At 38.9% G+C, this 21447-nt stretch overlaps 2 protein-coding genes across 2 annotated transcripts; both read left to right on the top strand.

Annotated features, from left to right (window-relative positions):
- The first annotated feature begins 346 nt into the window (after positions 1 to 346).
- Positions 347 to 1607, top strand: LOC117518273 (forkhead box protein Q1-like). The gene has a single exon (XM_034179371.1). It carries the CDS (start codon positions 423 to 425, stop codon positions 1290 to 1292), a length of 870 nt encoding a protein of 289 aa, XP_034035262.1. The 5' UTR covers positions 347 to 422; the 3' UTR covers positions 1293 to 1607.
- Positions 1608 to 15476: 13869 nt separating this feature from the next.
- On the top strand, positions 15477 to 18945 carry foxf2b (forkhead box F2b). The gene is made up of 2 exons (XM_034179370.1): positions 15477 to 16442; positions 18434 to 18945. The coding sequence occupies exons 1-2, from the start codon at positions 15482 to 15484 to the stop codon at positions 18607 to 18609; spliced, it is 1137 nt and encodes a 378-aa protein (XP_034035261.1). The 5' UTR covers positions 15477 to 15481; the 3' UTR covers positions 18610 to 18945.
- The last annotated feature ends 2502 nt before the right edge of the window (positions 18946 to 21447 follow it).

Here is a 21447-nt window from a genome sequence, read left to right as displayed (position 1 = left end):
TCTGAAGACTGAAAATGGATGGATATATTTTATCTTATTTCTTTTGGATGCATCGTCTCAGTGCACGTGGAGTGTTTTTGGCTGCAAACTGTAATATTGGGCTTTTTTTCAGTCACCTGACTGATAACATCTTGGTGGAAATACAGATAATATGACCCCTTTAAAAAAACTACAGACAGACAGACAGATAGATTTGTTTGTTTTGTTGTTTTTTTTACCTGTCACGTGCAGTTGTAAACACACACGCGCCGTGTCACAAGGGAAGCCCCGCCCATGGGCCGTCCCTCTGCTGACGTTATATTTATGATGGGACACGCGTGTCTGTGGACTCAGACTTGTTCCTCCTCACAGGCTCCGCTCGTCCACCTGCTCCACCACCTCAGTCACGCGCATTGTGTTTTTTTGTTTTGTTTTTTTGGAAGATGAAACTTGAAGTTTTCTCTGCGCACCACTTCGTGCACAAGCCGCTGGAGCTGTGCGTGGACGTGGACGGAGGCGTGCCGTCTCCGCTGTCCGGAGACGAGCTGGGCTCGGACGGGGACTGCGTGGCGCACAGCCCGGCACCTGTCACTCAGAGCGCGGACGGCGTGAAGGGCAAACCGTACACGCGCAGACCCAAGCCTCCGTACTCGTACATCGCCCTGATCGCCATGGCTATCCGGGAGTCCAGCAGCGGCCGCCTCACGCTGGCGGAGATCAACGACTACCTGATGAAGAAGTTCCCGTTCTTCCGCGGCAGCTACACCGGATGGAGGAACTCGGTGCGCCACAACCTGTCCCTGAACGACTGCTTCCTCAAAGTCCTGCGGGACCCGTCCCGGCCGTGGGGCAAGGACAACTACTGGATGCTGAACCCGCACAGCGAGTACACCTTCGCGGACGGAGTGTTCCGCCGCCGCAGGAAGCGCATCGCCAAGCGGCCCCCCAAGGAGCCCGAGAGCCCGGAGGCGCCGCAGCGCGCCGGCGGGGACACGCGCCTCCCCGACGCCGCCGAGGGGCGCGTGGTAGTCAAGTTCTCCAGCTCGTTCGCCATAGAGAGCATCCTCAGCAAGCCCTTCAAGGGGCGTCAGGACGCGGACACGCCGGGCTTCTACTGGCCCCCAGGGGGCCCCCACATACTACCGTACACACTCAGCCAGCACGCGTACCTGCCGGAGCCCGTCACACCCGCGCCCACCTACCTCCCGCACACAAGACAGGACATTCCGTGCGCGGAACGCGGGTTGCACGCGCTCAAGGTACCCAACAAGGCGCGCGCCACCAGCTTCCACATAGACTCTTTGCTGTCATAAAGCGCCCCCCCACAACACCACCTCCTCCTCCGTGCTCCCCTGCGCGCGCGCGCGCGCCCTGCTCGTGGACTTACTGGTTTGGAATTTGACGTCTGTGTTTGTGGGCGCGCGTGCATCCATGTGGTCATTTCTGATGTATGACGTCACACTGATTATTTATATTTTTCTGTTTTGTATATGAGCTGCTGTGTAAAATATTATGTGTACATAAAATGCGTGGATGCAGTTTAAAAAAAGACGCATGGAAATGTTCAGTTTCCCTCAGATTGGCTCGTGCATGGTGTATTTTTTATGAATAAAAAACGTCAAAGAGTGGATCGTTTTGCTCATATTTATTCACAGACGACCAGATGAGTCTGATACCTGCTGCATGTTGTTATAACACTATGTTATGAAAATGACAGTGAAAATCATTTCAGAAATTATCAAAATAAAACTGTAAACAATTAAGTCATGTGCTTTTCTTGCGGGGCCTTCTGCGTCACTTTGTGCGCAATAAAAACAAATCCAATCACACTGATGATAATTTAATGGCATCAAATATGAAAAATAGCATTGTTATTAAAGTTCACCGGTGTCTGCTGCTTATTGCAAACATAATAATACATTATGTGCTGAAGCGTTTTTGCAGTAAAAAAAAAAAAAAAGAATAATAATATCATGATCTTCTCAGTAATTTTTAATGAAAAATCATGTAAAAAACGTTAAAAGGGAAGAAGGGACACCAAGTGTGTCGGCATCTGCAACATACTGGATTTCAATACTGTTTCAATTTGTACTGTGGAAAAAATACAAATACTACACTTGATAACAGCAAAAAGTCTGTTGGATTTACATTATTTAATTATGTAAATCTGTTGCACATGAGTAGAATGTGTTCAAATAACATTTCTTTTCTGTTCCACATTGAGAAACAGAAAAAAATGATGTTATTTGGACACATTCTGATCCTGTGGAAATGTAAGCCGTGCCTCCCTTAGCTTTGTTCATGATTCAAACATCACAGAATCTTCACAGTAATTAAATATTTCACTGACAATCAGCGCTGCAGTTGCTCTCCGTGGTGCTGAAATAAAACCCAAACAGTCTGACACCACAACCCATCAAAACGTTTGGGAGGAATCAGTGTACACGTGAAGTACTGTTACACTATACACTGTTGAAACACACACACACACACACACACACACACACACACACACATATATATATATATATATATCACAGAAAAATCATTTCTGTTTCGATTCACAATTTACTTAAAAACAACATGTAGAATGATAATGTTATCCTTTATTTATACAGGTCATTGAGACACGAAGTCTCATTCTCAAGAGTGACCTGTTTCAGTCAAACATTATCAGATCTTACGTTCTTTTTCCACCTATTAAACATGTTTTGTTATATTTTCTGGAACACAAAATTAAAAATTAGAGTACACCTAAGACTTATCCACAATATTCTGCCCAATAATAATAATAATAATAATAATAATGCCATTGCAGTAAACATAATAATAATAATAATAATAATAATAATAATAATAATAATAATAATAATAATGCCATTGCAGTAAACATAATAATAATAATAATAATAATAATAATAATGCCATTGCAGTAAACATAATAATAATAATAATAATAATAATAATAATAATAATAAGCTATCATCAAAATGAAGTCAGTTTTTAAATGAAAAACCTGCCAATGCTACAGAGTACAAATAATAGTAACAACGACTATTTATTATTATGATTATTATTATTATTTCTTCATTCATGCATTTACTTATGTAGAAAATACCTTCAAATTGCTTCACACAAAAGGAAAAGACGCGAAAAAACGCCCAACATTCAAACATAGTAATTAAAAGGGGGGGTCGGAAATATATTAAAATATAAGGATTTCCCACTGTTACTTATTGTATGCAGCTGAGAAGAGAAAAAACCTCGACTAATCTTTAAAACTATTGTTCTGATTAATCAGATGAATTAATAATGCGGCTGGTTTTGCAGTAATCACTGTCTTCAAAATGTCAGAAAATAGCTGAAAGAAAAAAAATCTCAGTGTGACAGACCGGGGGGGGGGGGGGGGGGTCTGTCACACACACACAAAAAAACAAAGCTTTAAAAGGCATCTGACCGTTTTTAAACACCAGACAAACATCAATTTAATCCCGTTTTAATCCGTTGATTTTACGTTTAACACCGGCATCATCCGGTTTGACATCACTTAAACCCTGGTTAAACAAACCAAAGCATTTTTTAAAAAGGAGCAAATTGTCACATCTGAGAATTTTGAAACAGAAATTCTGGATTATTTTGTCTTGTTTATAAATTACAAATGATCAAAAAAGAGAACATAATTAGTTTTCATTGATAAATCAACTGTGTCAGCAATAAATTGAAAAAAAATCTTTAATAATATGTTCTTTACAAATAAATCTACCCTTCCTGTCCAATATATTTAATAATAAATGACTTTATTTTTATCCTGATATAAAAGGATAATATTTTGGATTTGAACAGTTGAGTCGTTTTGAGTCACCTGAAGGTAAAAGCTTAATGAGTCAGACGAAATAATAAATCAGTGTTTACCTGGACTGCGTGTGGCTGGAACAGGTGACAGGTGAGTTTTCCTCCTGGTTTCAGGTACAATGCTGCAACCTACAGGTGAAAGGCCGCAACAGCACACCTGTCTGTCAGCGGGTCACGTGGTTCTGATGCATATTTACCGTGTGTGTGCGCGTGCGTGCGTGTGCGTGCACGTGTGTGCCTCAAGCAGAAACCGGATCACGGTCTGATTTCGCACGCATGGGCTGCAAACCGAACCGAAACTGAGGTCCAGTGAGACTGATCCAAAGGTAAAATGCAAAAAATCAAGCAGTTAAAAACAACAACAAAAAATCCTAAAGGACCCTTTTAAAACATCTGAATTCACTGAGTGCTGCTGTTCTATTTAATTAGTTTTGTAAGAAAAATGGAGAAAAAACACAGAGTTACACTGTAATAATAATAATAATAATAAAAATAATGTGGTTAAAATAGACACGTGGGCAGTGTGGTGTTCTGCTGTGTTGGACACATTTGACCTTTTTCACATTGTGTTGCACAATTTTATGATTAATATACTTAAAAGATTTGTCACCTTAGGGTCTGTTTTATAGAGAATCAACTAAACAAACTGCAAGTGTTTTAACTGCCTTTTTTGAACAATTGATTATAACATTCACTAAAATACCCCCGGCCATATGAGCATTGTACTCTTTGCAGTTGTTTAATTAATTCATTATTTACATCCTATATTATCTTGCATACAATTTGTACATGTTCAATAAAGCCCCTCTATCAATCAGTCAATCAAAAACAATATTTACGTTTTAATGGCATCTGCAGGAGGCTTTGTATGTGCGTTTACATGAGCTTTTGACAAGAGCAGAAGTTGTGCAAGTCAAGGAATATTTGTAGATCACTCTCTGTGCATTTGCAGGTATTAATGAGACAAATTTAACTCCAGTTAGCTAACGTCCGCTAAATGTCTTGTAAATCACTTCAGAGGTGTTATTAGGCTCCAAAAACAGCCTTAGAAGACTTTATTTCTTGCTAGATTTTACAGAATATATGACAAAGCGGTTATATTTACACACAAACAAAACAGTTTACAGCTAGCTACTAGCCTGTGACATCACCACACTAACATCCGCTAAATGTCTTATAAATCACTTCAGAGGTGTTATTAGGCTCCAAAAACAGCCTTAGAAGAGTTTATTTCTTGCTAGATTTTATAGAATATATGACAAAGCGGTTATATTTACACACAAACAAAACAGTTTGCAGCTAGCTACTAGCCTGTGACATCACCACGCTAACATCTGCTAAATGTCTTATAAATCACTTCAGAGGTGTTATTAGGCTCCCAAAACAGCCTTAGAAGAGTTTATTTCTTGCTAGATTTTACACAATATATGACAAAGCGGTTATATTTACACACAAACAAAACAGTTTACAGGTAGCTACTAGCCTGTGACATCACCACACTAACATCCGCTAAATGTCTTATAAATCACTTCAGAGGTGTTATTAGGCTCCAAAAACAGCCTTAGAAGAGTTTATTTCTTGCTAGATTTTACAGAATATATGACAAAGCGGTTATATTTACACACAAACAAAACAGTTTGCAGCTAGCTACTAGCCTGTGACATCACCACGCTAACATCTGCTAAATGTCTTATAAATCACTTCAGAGGTGTTATTAGGCTCCAAAAACAGCCTTAGAAGAGTTTATTTCTTGCTAGATTTTACAGAATATATGACAAAGCGGTTATATTTACACACAAACAAAACAGTTTACAGCTAGCTACTAGCCTGTGACATCACCACACTAACATCCGCTAAATGTCTTATAAATCACTTCAGAGGTGTTATTAGGCTCCAAAAACAGCCTTAGAAGAGTTTATTTCTTGCTAGATTTTACAGAATATATGACAAAGCGGTTATATTTACACACAAACAAAACAGTTTGCAGCTAGCTACTAGCCTGTGACATCACCACGCTAACATCTGCTAAATGTCTTATAAATCACTTCAGAGGTGTTATTAGGCTCCAAAAACAGCCTTAGAAGAGTTTATTTCTTGCTAGATTTTACAGAATATATGACAAAGCGGTTATATTTACACACAAACAAAACAGTTTACAGCTAGCTACTAGCCTGTGACATCACCACACTAACATCCGCTAAATGTCTTATAAATCACTTCAGAGGTGTTATTAGGCTCCAAAAACAGCCTTAGAAGAGTTTATTTCTTGCTAGATTTTACAGAATATATGACAAAGCGGTTATATTTACACACAAACAAAACAGTTTGCAGCTAGCTACTAGCCTGTGACATCACCACGCTAACATCTGCTAAATGTCTTATAAATCACTTCAGAGGTGTTATTAGGCTCCAAAAACAGCCTTAGAAGAGTTTATTTCTTGCTAGATTTTACAGAATATATGACAAAGCAGTTATATTTACACACAAACAAAACAGAGTTTGCAGCTAGCTACTAGCCTGTGACGTCACCACGCTAATGTCCACGAAATAAGTTCGGAGGTGTTATTAGGTTCCAAAAACAGCGTTTTCTGTTTTAGAAGTGTTTACTGCTCACTAGATTTTATATAATATATGAGAGATGTGCATATAAACACAAAGCAAAGCGGTTTTGAAGAGACCAACCACTGACATCATGGTGCAGCTCTACACTGATTGGCCAAGGTTGGCCATCTTTGAACTTGTCTAAGGTCTATGTCCCAAGAATGTTCCCTGTGATTTTGATGACTGTTTCAGGAATAGAACTGGACTTGTGCTGAACACAGACAGATGGACGGACAGATGCCAGGTTTTCGGAGTACCCGATGGCCATATGTTGGCCTCGGGTAAAAACAACCTAATGTTATTCTTTCAGGGGCCTAAACCCTGTGTGCTCAAATTCAGAATAAGATTGACAAATTGTAAAGTCCCTTTGCACAACATCAGAAGATGATTTGTGCCATAGTCACATTTTAATTTTGGTTGTGAAACTTTTACACCAAATTTCAATGTTGCTTCAATGTAATTCTCCCCCATCTTGTCTTATATCCCAGTTTCCCACAGGAGATTATGCATTTACTGGTTTTCTTGGCACAAATGCTGCATTCAGAACCCTTGGAAGTTTGGAGAGTCTGACCTCTATCTTGAGGAACAATGCCTTGAACACTACTTCAGGTTGGAATTTTTGCTCGGAAACTCGTGAAATAATTGAGCAACTGAGGTACCCGAGTTAAGGTCACAGCCATGGTCCCCCCCGTGACTGCTGAGATAACAATGTTACTAATGTTGAAAATGCAAATTAAAAAAAAATGTATTATGTACAAATAATTAAGTCACCACCACCACACATCAGCAAAAAAACAACTTTAACATTTTAATTTAGCCCAAAACATAACATTAACCTAGACAAGACATCTGTGCTGAGCCACCCAAATTTATATTCAGATGTGCCCGTAATATTTGTGATGGACTGGTTCATTCAGAAATGACCACTCCCGTCTCGACTACTTGGCTTTCCAGCCCACCGAAATGTTTCTTTTAATGCAGCAACTGTGCGCAATGTTCTAATTCTACCTATGCGAAATGCTTCTCTCATCCCCGTACTGGTCAGCAATATCCCATTTCTTCTTTTATCAACTGTAACACTACACATGTACAACCCCTGGCAAAAATTATGGAATCGCCGGCCTCGGAGGATGTTCATTCAGTTGTTTAATTTTGTAGAAAAAAAGCAGATCACAGACATGACACAAAACTAAAGTCATTTCAAATGGCAACTTTCTGGCTTTAATAAACACTATAAGAAATCAAGAAAAAAAGATTGTGGTAGTCAGTAACGGTTACTTTTTTAGACCAAGCAGAGGAAAAAAATATGGAATCACTCAATTCTGAGGAAAAAATTATGGAATCACCCTGTAAATTTTCATCCCCAAAACTAACACCTCCATCAAATCAGATCTGCTCGTTAGTTTGCATCTAAAACGGAGTGATCACACCTTGGAGAGCTGTTGCACCAAGTGGACTGACATGAATCATGGCTCCAACACGAGAGATATCAATTGAAACAAAGGAGAGGATTATAAAACTCTTAAAAGAGAGTAAATCATCACGCAATGTTGCAAAAGAGGTTGGTTATTCACAGTCAGCTGTGTCTAAACTCTGGACCAAATACAAACAACATGGGAAGGTTGTTAAAGGCAAACATACTGGTAGACCAAGGAAGACATCAAAGTGTCAAGACAGAAAACTTAAAGCAATATGTCTCAAAAATCGAAAAATGCACAACAAAACAAATGAGGAACGAATGGGAGGAAACTGGAGTCAATGTCTGTGACCGAACTGTAAGAAACCCCCTAAAGGAAATGGCATTTACATACAGAAAAGCTAAACGAAAGCCATCATTAACACCTAAACAGAAAAAAACAAGGTTACAATGGGCTAAGGAAAAGCAATCGTGGACTGTGGATGACTGGATGAAAGTCATATTCAGTAATGAATCTCGAATCTGCATTGGGCAAGGTGATGATGCTGGAACTTTTGTTTGGTGCCTTTCCAATGAGATTTATAAAGATGACTGCCTGAAGAGAACATGTAAATTTCCACAGTCATTGATGATATGGGGCTGCATGTCAGGTAAAGGCACTGGGGAGATGGCTGTCATTACATCATCAATAAATGCACAAGTTTACGATGATATTTTGGACAATTGAAAGGATGTTTGGGGATGATGAAAATGAAGATGATAATAATTCATCTTGCCATAGAGCAAAAACTGTGAAAACATTCCTTGCAAAAAGACACATAGGGTCAATGTCATGGCATAGGGTCAATGTCAACGAGCAGATCTGATTTGATGGAGGTGTTAGTTTGGGGGATGAAAATTTACAGGGTGATTCCATAATTTTTTCCTCAGGATTGGGTGATTCCATATTTTTTTCCTCTGCTTGGTCTAAAAAGTAACCGTTACTGAATGCTACAATCTTTTTTTCTTGAATTCTTATAGTGTTTCTTAAAGCCAGAAAGTTGCCATTTGAAATGACTTTAGTTTTGTGTCATGTCTGTGATCTGCTTTTTTTTCTACAAAATTAAACAACTGAATGAACATCCTCAGAGGCCGGTGATTCCATAATTTTTGCCAGGGGTTGTAGTATACCTTCTAAAATATCCTTGTGGATTAGCATATATAGGCCAAATAAAATGTCAACTCAAATTACAGGTAGCTGAACATAAAAGAGCAATAAGTACCCAGAATCTTAACTTATGCCATGGCGAGGCATTACAAACAGGCTGCTCATGGCTCTCCAGCATCTTTAAAATTCTGGGGGATTGAGAAAATTGTAGCCCCACCCAGAGGAGGTGACATCATTAAAACGTTTATGTAGAGAAGCATTTTGATTTATACTTTGGGCACTTTGGAACCGTTTGGTCTAAATGAAGATTTGAACTTGTTTTCTTTAACATTAATATTTATTGTTTTTTTCCTCTGGGTTACTGTTATTTTATGTTTTTTGTTTTTTTATTGAGATGGTGTGTCTCTGATTATGAACTAATTATATACTGAGTGAGTGCCTTTATTGACAGATGGTTCACGCCCCCTTTACGAATCATGACACCTGGCCCCTTAGGCTGCACATCCAGGTCTTTTCAGGACTCTGATGAAGGTGTGATTTGCGCATCAAAACGTTTGTCTTTTTTCCTATGTCTTTAGCACCTGAATAAAATTTTCAGCACTTACTTCTGTGTTGCACCGGCTGTTTTCCTTTTCTATAACATTAGCCTAGCTCTACTGTGGTATAGGCTAAGTAGCTGATGACTCAAATTACTGAGGTTATCTCATGAATGCACCTTTTTCCGAAGTAGGGTTTTTTTTATGTCGGGTCTTTCCAAATGTCCTAGGTTTATAAACGCTATAAGTGTTCCGTACTGGTGAGAGTTGGCATTCAAATTCACGTCACTGACCAATCGAGTCAAAAGAAACAAATAACATCCAAAATAGCTAAATATCATCCTAGCCAGCTATGTTACGTAATAAAGTTTCCTACAGCTCTAGTCTAACAGAGTACAAATTATTCAACATCTTTTACATAATTGTTTACTTATCAAAGTAGCAACCATGCTAGGTTTCTAACTAGCCTGGCCTAGCCATCCCAGTGGGATTTCACTATACAGTAACATGGTTCATTAGCATATAGTTAACTTGAAATGTGTGGCATTTGGCATCTTTACAAATACATACTGACAATGCAACAGCTGTGAAAATTCCAATAACAGCTCAGTACGTCACCGAGCTTCCCATCCATCCTGTTGGTCTTGACGGTGCAGATAATCTTCATGAAGACAGCACTAAGTATCGTGCTTCAAATTCCATTATTATCTCCAACAGTGACATTTGTGTTGGTGCCGTCACCCTTCAGAGGTTCCTCCCAAAGCCCCTGTGTTTGGCTCCAAAAAATATCAGCGCCTTCCTTCAGTGAGTGCTGCAAAAATATGGATCAGATCACAAGAACTGAGAAGGTTATAAAATATACCTGCATACGATAACATCATCTCCAAAATACAAACAGATGCAGATGTTGCAGAATTTGTGGTCAAATTTCCTGGAAGTCCTCTACAACAAACATAAACAAATAGAAACATAATCAACAAAGTGCTGTTTAGCATGTTTTATGCAGCACTACCCCACCCCTTCACAAAATTCTGATTATGTCCCTGCATGACTTATTTGTGTTCAAACAATAAAATTGTAAAACTGTTGAATACTTTCATAAAAAGTGAATATCATTATGTGCAAATAAAGCATTTTTGCACAGATGCATGATCAATATCTACACAAACAGGTTAAATTCTTATCTGCTGACCTTTGTTGTCCTCGTTTCCTCCAAACCTTTGCTGTTCCTGTCCAGCATCCCCATGAAAGAAAACAAACAAACTCACCAAAATTGTCTGTATATAAAACCATGCTCCATTTTTGTCTGTTAATAGTAACACAGGGAATTTGTTCACTCACTGATAAATATTTGATTTTTTTGTTGGTGTAGTTTTGTGGGTCAAGTCTCTGCTGTGACCCTGTGTTTGAACCCCATTCCTGCTATATCACCTGCGTTTTATTCCTAAATGGCAATAAAATTAGGTTAATGACTGATGTACATAATATTTGAAACAAATTGTATTTCTTTAAGATGGAAGAAACATTTTAATGATTTTTTTTTTACAACAGTAATTTATTGTTATTTAAAATAATTTATACTTGTAATTTCAACAATGTAATGCTTGATATTCTAATTCTGCAAAACAGGATTTAGTTTCCAAAAAGATCTCTAGAGTAAGATTACTGGATTTTTAAAATGTTTAAGTTTTTAAAATTTATTTATTTATATTTGTTTTAAATGGGCCGCGATCATTTATCAGAAATAAATTGCATTTATCAACAAGAAAATAATATATCCCACGTCTCCTCCAGTTTTCATCAAGATATGACAGTTAACTGCTTTTAATCTTGATCATCACCAAAATGTGCTTTTCCCTTTTTTATACCAATTTGAAGAAAATCAGGGTAATAACTTCTTGAGTAGTTTCATTAAAGGACAGAAAGAGTGGAGAAATGTTCCTTCAGGGTGCAGATGTATTAATGTGTATTTTAAAAAAATCACATTAAAACCTCTTTTGTTGAACTTATGCAACAAATGCATTTTTTTCTAAGTGTAATTTAGTCAGTTGTGTTATTCTGACAAAATAATGCATTCTGGCAGGTTAACTCAGTGGCTTTAGATTGTCCCTTTAATATGCAGCCTTCATGTCCCATTGTTTTCAGTGAGATACCGATGGAAAAATTTCACCAGCTCTGGCTTTGAAAACAGCAACTGCCCATCGTGACGACACTTTCCTTCAAAAGTTAAAAAAAAATTCAATGAAGAGAAAAGGGGAGAGTGCTGCAGTGGGTCACACAATATCAAAAAATGAATTAATTTATTAAAAATCTAAATAAAATCAGATGCTTATCAAGACTAAGAGAAATAATCTATATACTAAATTCACAAAAGTGACTGTCCAGTCAATCTTTAGAGAGTTCAGGTGACGGTCCAAAGCAAGGCGCTCTGATGTGGGAAAATATATAAAAACCTTTAATGTGTGCCCTGATGCAGACTGTTGAGTCAAAACTTTTAACTTTTATAAGATATACATGTATAAAATAAAGTTTTGTTTTTTTTTACATTAGTGTCTCAAATGTCTTTTGGGCCAATGGTTCTCTTAAAACTGAATTTTGTATTGTATGTACTGTATTAAAACTTTTTTGCCACTAGTGGTAGTGACAAAAACAGGCAATAAGTAAATAAGGAAATAAATAAAATAAAAAATAAATAAAGCACCTTAGGAGTTATTTACAACTGTGTGTAATCACTGGAGATAACTTTTGCAATCCTTTTTTTGTGCATTTTTGAAAGTTTTACAATTTGTTACTGTTATTACATGTAATTGCTGGCATAAGTTTCTCTTCCCTGAGGACAGACAGGAATGAAAATATTTCTCTTAACTCACTTAATAATGTGCTTCAATGCAGTTGATGGTTTCTGGGTTTTTTGAGGCCTCAAAGTCCTCTAGACACTTCAGAGTGTCACTGATTATTTCCCAAATCTAATTTAGGAGCTGGTACAATCTGTGTGCTCCATCTTCAAAGCAGCTCCCAGAACAAAGATTCCCTCTGTGGGGGACCAAAGCATCCTGATCTCAGCAGGGTTCACAAGTTTTGATGTTGCAGGAAACTTCTAAGACCACGAGGTCCTCCAGAGAGCTGTGCATGTGTGTCACCGTGGAAAATGATTTTATCCGTACATCCTTTGTTGTGCAAAGTGCAAAGGTCACCGCTGCTGGTCATTGTTCAGAAAATCCTTCACACTGCGTGCACAAACACGTGCACGCTTATTTATACACATGAGTACATCACGTGACTGTCTGTTTACACAAAAAAAGTTTCCAAGTGCACTCAACGAAACTTCATCTTATCAAACGCAATGAACCGTAAAATTTTGGTTCTGATCTGTATTAGAATGTGGATTCTAAATCATTAATTTGCTTTATTTTACATATCAAGAGGAGGATTTATTCTGAATGTCAATAAATGTATCATTTGATCTGCACAATGTTGCAGAGTGAAGAATCATATAAAGAGGTTGGTGTTGATTCAGAGTCTGGATTCTGAACAAAACATTTTAAAGGTTTTTGAGCTGTTTTTCAAAATGTCAATCAATTTGACAAAACATTTTCAAATAATCCTCACAAAACTTTATTTAACTTATAGCGTTAATCCAAACATACTTGTGGAATCTGAAAGTGCAAAAGCCCTCCAAGTCTATTTGTTAAATAGAGAAAAAATGCAGTTTAAAATGGGAATTTAAAGGGAAATGCTTTAGAAAAGTTACAGATGTGCATAAATAAGATGAAAATGGTATATTCAAATTGTTGAATATTTTGCACACTGATAGTTACCTAAACAGCCAAGAAGAAGTTGACCTCATCTTAACTGAAGAAAAAAAAAATTGTGGGTTTTGGATGTTACTTTCTTTTTTACAGGATGAAATTGGACATTAGCAATTTCAATAAGCATTTCTATCCAGTCTCCATGAAACATGGTGGAATGATAGCGCTTATCACAAGAAAGAAACATTTATAATGTTGATTCAGATTTGACTGTGGTTTTTTAATTATATTTTTAACCACATTTTTTTCAACATGTTGTTTAATTTCTCTTCATTTTTTTCAGCTAATCTCCATGAAAATTGTGGCATTTGTTACTTTTATCTACAGGAATAATGTTGGTGCTGATCCAAATTTAGATGTGCCTTTTTATTTCGCTTTATTTTTCACATTGGCCATTTTTAATCATTTGAATTTATTGCTTTAAACATTTCTAGACAAACTTCCTGAGAATTATGAGAATAATCGGTTTTATGATTAAATGCTTCACTGATTTTTAGCCTAGATTGATATCCAAAAGTGGATCAAGTGGATCAATTTAAAAAAATATTTATTATTCAACAACCTGGACAGTTTCTCGAGGATCAGTTTCTATTTTCAGCCAGTGTTTGTAAAATTTCAGAACACCTGTAGAACTTTAGTGTTAATATGGATCCAGATGCTGATTCTGTAGCATTTGTTTAATTTCTACGAAATAATGGGATATTTTCTTGCTCTGAAAATGTAATTAAATAATCTTGAAGAAAGCTGTCAGTCATATCCCATAACAGGAAATCAACATGTGACATTTTGTGCATCTAAACACATTTGAGCCGTTTATGACGTCGCATCCGGATGCAAATGAGGGGATGATTTGCACTTGGCGGGAGTATGCACTCACAGTTCTATTCTAGCCAATGAACACGCCTGATGGTGTTTGGCTTTTAAAAGTGGAGGGCGGATGTGGTGTCTGAAAAATGGTGCAAAAAAAGAGATAAACGCGCAAAGTATACCGCGTTTGTGCACAGACTCGGAGGCCGACGCGGATATTGACATTATGTGATATATAACTCCATCATGTCGGACAAATCTGTGTGTGATGTCTCCATAGGGGAGGAAACTGTCGACGCCCGCTCGCCTAATTTCGCTTTTCTCTCTCTAATGAACGGGGGGCCCAGGGGACCCCGAGTGGCCCGCGGCGGTAAGCTGACACTGGCGCACTGTGTGTGGTATCCAGGGTCGGGCTTGATGGAAAAAGCCTGCTTCCACTCACGTCAAAGTCATTTACTGGGAGAGCAACCCCCCGCTTCCACGCGCACGGCAGAGACCACCTCTTCATCTCTCACGCGCCGCGACACTTTGTTTTTGTTATCCTCTGCACCCGCGTCGGCCGGAGGAACAAATTAAAGCGAGATCGTGCGGTGGAGCATCATCGGGCACAGATATAAATGTGCGCAAAAGTGATCTGTGGCGCAACTTGAGAACAAAAAAAAGAAAGACTTAAAAAGCTCGAGCAGCGTCGTGTGGCGCTGATGAACGGTACCTGGAGGAGGTTTGAGTAAATGATTTAAATGTGTGCAGTCCGTTGTGGATGTTGGAGTTAGGAGCGAAGAGGATGAGGCGCTTTAACGCCGCTGAGAAGTGGACTTAGTCCAGGTTTGGCAGGAGGAGGGGAGGAGCGGGGGGGCATTCGTCACTGATTTGGGGAGATTTGCAGGGGAGGAGGGGGACAAAGATTTATGAAATGATAGGTGGCCCGGTTTGGTTTGGTGGGACCGTTGCGGGGGTTTTAGTGTTTCCTCCACTTGAGAGATTATTAAGGAGGCCGATGACCACCCGGCGCGCCACACAGCACCACTTAGTGCCGCTGTGACACCCAGCGGACTCCCTGGATAACCAGCTCCCCCACCCCCCCCAACTCCCCACTCTGCCTTCCTCTTCCTCTCTCTAGCTGCGCGTAACCGCCGTGCGTAAAGACAGAGCCGTGCGTAACGGTCGAGCTGTGCGTAACTGCAGACAGACAGTCTCTCCATTTTGAGTTCGGATTCTGTGGACCGCTGGCCGTGTCACAGCACTCTCGCGCGCGCACGGACACTGACTACACTGTCGGAACATATTTTGGCTTTTGGTCTCTTCTCCCTCCCTCTCGTACGTCAGAGCTGACATGACGACCGAGACCCCTCTGCAGCAGCTGGACCCTCCGCCTCCTCTGAGATCCAGCCCGGGGTCCGGCGTCCTGCATCCCGCCATGCTAAGCCAACAAGCCGCCGCAGAAGGTTCGTCCGCCGCTGTCAAAGGGAAGAAGGCGAGTTCCGGTTTGAGGCGACCGGAGAAGCCACCGTACTCTTACATCGCTTTAATCGTCATGGCGATCCAGAGCTCCCCGACCAAGCGGCTGACGCTCAGTGAGATCTACCAGTTCCTCCAGGCTCGGTTCCCGTTCTTCAGGGGCTCGTACCAGGGCTGGAAGAACTCAGTCCGGCACAACCTTTCACTGAACGAGTGCTTCATCAAACTGCCCAAAGGGCTCGGCAGGCCGGGCAAAGGCCACTACTGGACCATCGACCCGGGCAGCGAGTTTATGTTCGAAGAAGGCTCGTTTCGGCGCAGACCCAGAGGGTTCAGGAGAAAATGCCAGGCGCTGAAGCCCATGTATCGGATGATGAACGGCATTGGCTTTGGCGCCTCCATCCTCCCGCAGAGTTTTGACTTCCAGTCGCCGCCCGCGTCGCTTGCGTGTCACAGCAACAGCTACAACTTGGACATGATGAGCAGCTCGATGACCGGCGGCTACGACCATCACGTGCCTCACATGTCTCCTAGCCCCGGATCCACGTACATGGCGAGTTGCCCCGTGCCGCCTAATGGGGACTACGGGCCAGATAGCAGCAGCAGCCCCGTGCCGTCCTCTCCGGCCATGGCCAGCGCGCTGGACGGCCACTCCCCGTACGCCAGCACATCCGCGCACTGGGCGTCGACCGGCGGCTCCCCGTACATCAAACAGCAGCCTCTGGCCTCCAGTAGCCCCGCGTCCTCCGGATTACACTCCGGCATGTCGCCGTACTCCCTGGACCAGAGCTACCTCCACCAGAACGGCAGGGACACCCACAGCACCGACATATCAGGTACACGACAGACGACCAAGAAATGATTTTAGGACAATAATCCACGATCTTGAAATGATTTAAGGGACTAAAATATTGTTCACGGAATTTGACACGATAAAATAAAACAAAATGAGATGTTTTGTGCCTTAAAATGCAAAATATAAGATTTTATATTTTGTGCAAGATGACAAACCGAATCAAACGGTCATAAATTTTGCAGAATTTTTATTTTCTATTTTATGAGTGAGTCAGCACAGTACAATGCTTTAAAAACGAATTTATTGAAAGCGCACGTAAATAAACACACGAACTAATCCAAATCTGTCCAGCTAAAAAGATCAACCGCTGGAATGATTCTGAGGATATTAAATAATAAAATTTTGTTTCATCGTTAAATTGTGGGGGCTTTAAATAACATCTGAATCACACTTCGTTAGTTTTGTGATCTTCTTAATTCACCGAGGTTTTACCTAAAGCCTGAGGATTTTCACTGCTGGAGCCCACAAAGGTTCTCAGAGGTTAACTAAACAAAGCCCGTGCAGGTCGGACCACACCGGCGCGTATCCACAGAGCTTTGTTCGGCTTTACGCAGCGCCTTTTACGCACACGGAGAACGGGCGCAGAGCAGCGAGCTGATGTGGCCTTAGGATGAAGCTGATGTTTTCCCGTGAAGGACTCACATCTGGAGTCCTTATGACCTTCAAACTGCACTGCTGTGTCTCCGTTTATTTTTCTGGAACCGAGCTCGACCAACAGACACAAATGACCGTCACTGCATCTGACGGAAATACCGGCAAACCCGCTTTTCATAAATAGAAAATAACTCGTGCACTTTTGTGTTTAAGCATAAATCAGCCGAGTTAAGAGCAATAATTCGACCCCCCAAAAAATCAGTATAAGTTACGGTGCCGTTCAGTGTCCATGTCAAAACTTTGCAAACATCTGGTGCATCACTTTCATCATCCGCAAACGTTTCAAAGCGCCATGCGTAAAAATCAAACACGTTCAATTTTATATAGTTCAAAAAACATTTCTATTAATGTTTACCGTGATTTTAAAATTATTTATATGCTATTTCACTGATCCAAGTTTGTAACGGGAAAAAACTTTCAAAAGGAAATGTTCATCAGTTTTATCGAAGTTTAAGAGTGTGTATTTATGCAATATTTGTTATTTTAGCGGAAAAACATTTAAAAAATAATTATTAAAGTATATGTGCAATACAATCAAGGTTATATGCTTTATATTTTAATCTTTAGTTGACTTTAAGTTTAAAAATTCAGTAATTCAAACAACAAAATAGTGATGAACTATAATCTTAATAAAATATGATTATGATGAAAATTAAATATATTATTTAACATCCAAGCCAATTGCAGATTTACAATTAGAAAGTCAGAGTGTAAATTTGCCACTCAGTTTATTTAATCAAAATGTGAAAAAAAGTTTAAAGTGTCATGTCTTTATTTTTAAAGTTGGCCCTGTGTTTGAAAACAACCTAGAAATTCATTTAATTAAAACAATTGCATTGCATTTGGTTTATGTGTCGACTTTAAAATAGTTGTGAAAATAAAATTTTAAAAAGGTGAATGTGGTTTTACATGACTGGTGTTAAAGTGCTGTGAATATGTGCAGGTATATTATTTTTGAACTTGAAATAAAACTAATTAATTAAAATTAAATAAATAATGAAATATATGACATTTAAAATAAAATTTTGTGTTTTCCACTCTTCCCTAAATACAAAGCAAATGCAAACTGGCATTATTCTAATTTTTTTTTCTCATGACAAACATTAGTGAAACTATAATTTAAGCACATATAGTGTGCATTTTGTTGCAAGTAAACGCCTGATATTAAAACGCACACAGCAACAGATTTTAATGTGTTAGAAATAAAAATGAATAAATGTTTTGAGAAACAAGCATGAATTGTGGCTGCAGACGTCTGGAAATCAAATGTTTAAATTATTTAAATAATTGTGAGTGTGTCCTGTTTCTTGCTTGCAGTGGGGATTCCACGCTATCAGAGTCATTCCTCGGTGTGCGACAGGAAAGACTTTGTGTTGAACTTTAACGGCATCTCATCCTTCCACCCCTCGGCTGGAGGCTCCTATTATCACCATCATCACCACCATCACCATCCTCAGAGCGTGTGTCAGGACATCAAACCCTGCGTGATGTGAGGAGTGCAGGAGGAGTACAGGAGGAGCACAGGAGGAGCAGGGCCTCCTGCAGCCTGGCGCTTGAACTTTGGAGAAAACTTTGGAACCCCAGAGGCCTTTTCCAAAAACCACTTTGCCTTTATGAACCCTGACGAGCATTTTCTTCTTCAAAAGAAGTTTCAGAAGCATTTGCTCTTATAAGACGTGCAAACAAATGTATTCCATGTACCTTCTATTACTCCACATGTGAAGCTTTAACCTTTCATGACCTGCAGCAAACTTTGCACTTATTGTATAACCATCTGCCAATTTTTTTTGTCTTAAAGTGTTTCAATAAAGCTGATATATTTTAGGCTACATTCATATAGTTATATTTGTTTAATGCACAGTCTCACCTCTGGGAAAGTTATATTAAATGGGAAGCCCACAACAAAATGTGATGTTAAAAAAAATAGCTACAATATTCAATTGCAAGTTAAAGTAACATAAACTAAAAATGTACGAAGTATAACACGAAATTAGCTGATTGGCATAAAAATATAAAAATATTTTTCTAATGAATTAACATTTGAACCACTTTGTCAAACATTCTCTGGTTGCAGCTTTCTAATTTTGACATTTGCAGACTTTTGTTTGAGGTTGTTGTACGTCAGTCTGACAAAATAAGCCAATTAAAAGGGGAATGTGCTGAAAGTATAAAGTGTATTACTGCCTGATTTATAAATGATCAACCAGAAAAATAACTGAGAAAAAAATGATTGCAAGTTGCAGCCTTAATTAACAGAAACAGATGTTCTTATTATACACTAAAAATGTTTCACTGGATGAACAAAATTAAATTTTGCACACAATTTCTATCCAATAGCCCAAACTTAAAGTACATCATGCAATGTAGTTTAATTGAATTGAATTGGGGATACATATATTTATTGGAAGAAAACACTGCTGAAAAGCAAATAGATGTTTTTGTGTACAGAATGTAGTATTATGTGCAGTGTGTAGACGGTATATTTTCTGAACAATTAATTCACATGTAAGTAGTACTTTATTGTTGTAGGTCTGTGCAGGTCGGAGTGAATTGGGCTATTTGATATTTTTAATACATTTATTCCTCACAGAGGGATCATAGGCCAGAGGTGTGAAAAATTAAATAAATAAAATAAAATGAAAAAATACCAAATATAAAATACAACCATTTAAAACATATTTGTGTATCAAATAAATCTAATATTCTAATGACTGTGCAGCCTGCACAAGATTTGTTATTTAAAACTATAAATAATATTTTATGAAACAACTGTTTATTTCTTATATAAAATTCTTCACTGCAGTGGTCAAATAACTGTCGCAGCAGAAATTAAAGTTCATAAAACTGAAATGTTCAAATGGATCAAAGTTGCATTTAAGTACTCGAGTAGATGAGTTTGCATTTACTTTTCAGTATTATATATTTTCCATATTTTAGGGTTTTGGAATTGTATTAATGTTTTTTGCAAATATTCTGCAAAAATATAATGCATCAGAATGGATATTTGTCAGTGATATAAAGTTTAAATTCTCTTTTTGAATAGAGGAAAGTCTTCCATTTCAAAATAATTCCCATGCAGAGTGCTTAAAATGTTAGTTCCTGTTTTAACCTGCAGTTCGGTGTCCTACTGAGAGGAACTGTCAGGATTACGTATGTGACTTTTGCAGGAGCTCAACACGCTCGGCTCGAGCCGAGAACATTAAGGTCACTGGAGATGAAGCTCTGAGGTGTGACTGTGTTTTGGAGAAATGAAGGTGTTGTTGGATCATCGTACTGATTTTGCAGATCAAAGAATTCCACATTTGAGCCTTTTTGCATCCTCAGCTTGTTTCCACGTGACCTCAGAGCGCTGCCAGCATTTGAAGAATCCACGTAAACAAACCCGACGACGGGCCTGCGTGTGTGGAAATGCAGCAACGTGGTATTTATAGCGTGCAGTAAACACATAATAAGAGATCTGCCTCATCACACAAACACGAAGCAGACCGGTTGGGTGCCTTCGTGCTACTCTGTGTTTTATCCACTTTAGGTCCTGAATCAAACACACCTCATGCCCGATGAGGTGACTGCTGCACTGTACTTTATCGGATGTTGTCTGGAAGGTTAGGCCCTGACCTGTGGGGTCACAAGAGACGTATAAGGACAATTAGCACAAAAGCAAAACAGCAAAAAAAAATTATACTTAAGAAGCATGTGATGAACGTTAAAGAATCAATGAAAGAAAAGAAAAGTTGACCTTGTTTATAGCACAAAGTGGAAACAAAGTTTAACTAAACTGCAATATGTGAACCCGCTTACCAACTACAGATACCCCCCCGGCCAGATTACACTCCTCAAATACACACAATAATCAAGTTTACAGTATTAAATCTTATTTTTCACTCAGTGGCCTTTAATATTTTAGAAGGTAACTGATCAGAAATCAGATTGATGTGTCTTAATGTTGTGTGTGTCATATATGTGTGTCATTATTGATGCTGTTCTTCTGTGTTGCAGTAACGTGATTTAAAAAAAATATGCTAAAAAAGTTTGGACATTGAAATACAGACGTACGGACATCCCAGGACAAACTGTACCCCAGCATATAAACCAGTGTGGCTGTTTTATACCTGGGGTATAATTTGGGGTGAGGCTGGACTATATTCTTCAAAACACACTCAGATTAGAAAATTTGGATTTCACTTCACACACAAATGACAGCATGTGTTCACTCAGTGTACCTGTAACAATAACACATTATGTAATAACTCAACAATATGTAATACATTTACACTTTGTTATGCAATAACCCTTGAATTTTTTTTAATAATCTGTCATATTTGGTAATAAAC

This window comes from Thalassophryne amazonica, chromosome 10, assembly GCF_902500255.1.
Source record: "Thalassophryne amazonica chromosome 10, fThaAma1.1, whole genome shotgun sequence".
Taxonomy (NCBI): Eukaryota; Metazoa; Chordata; class Actinopteri; order Batrachoidiformes; family Batrachoididae; genus Thalassophryne; species Thalassophryne amazonica.
The sequence above is the reverse complement of the archived record's forward strand: the minus strand, read 5'-3'. Positions and strand labels throughout refer to the sequence as shown.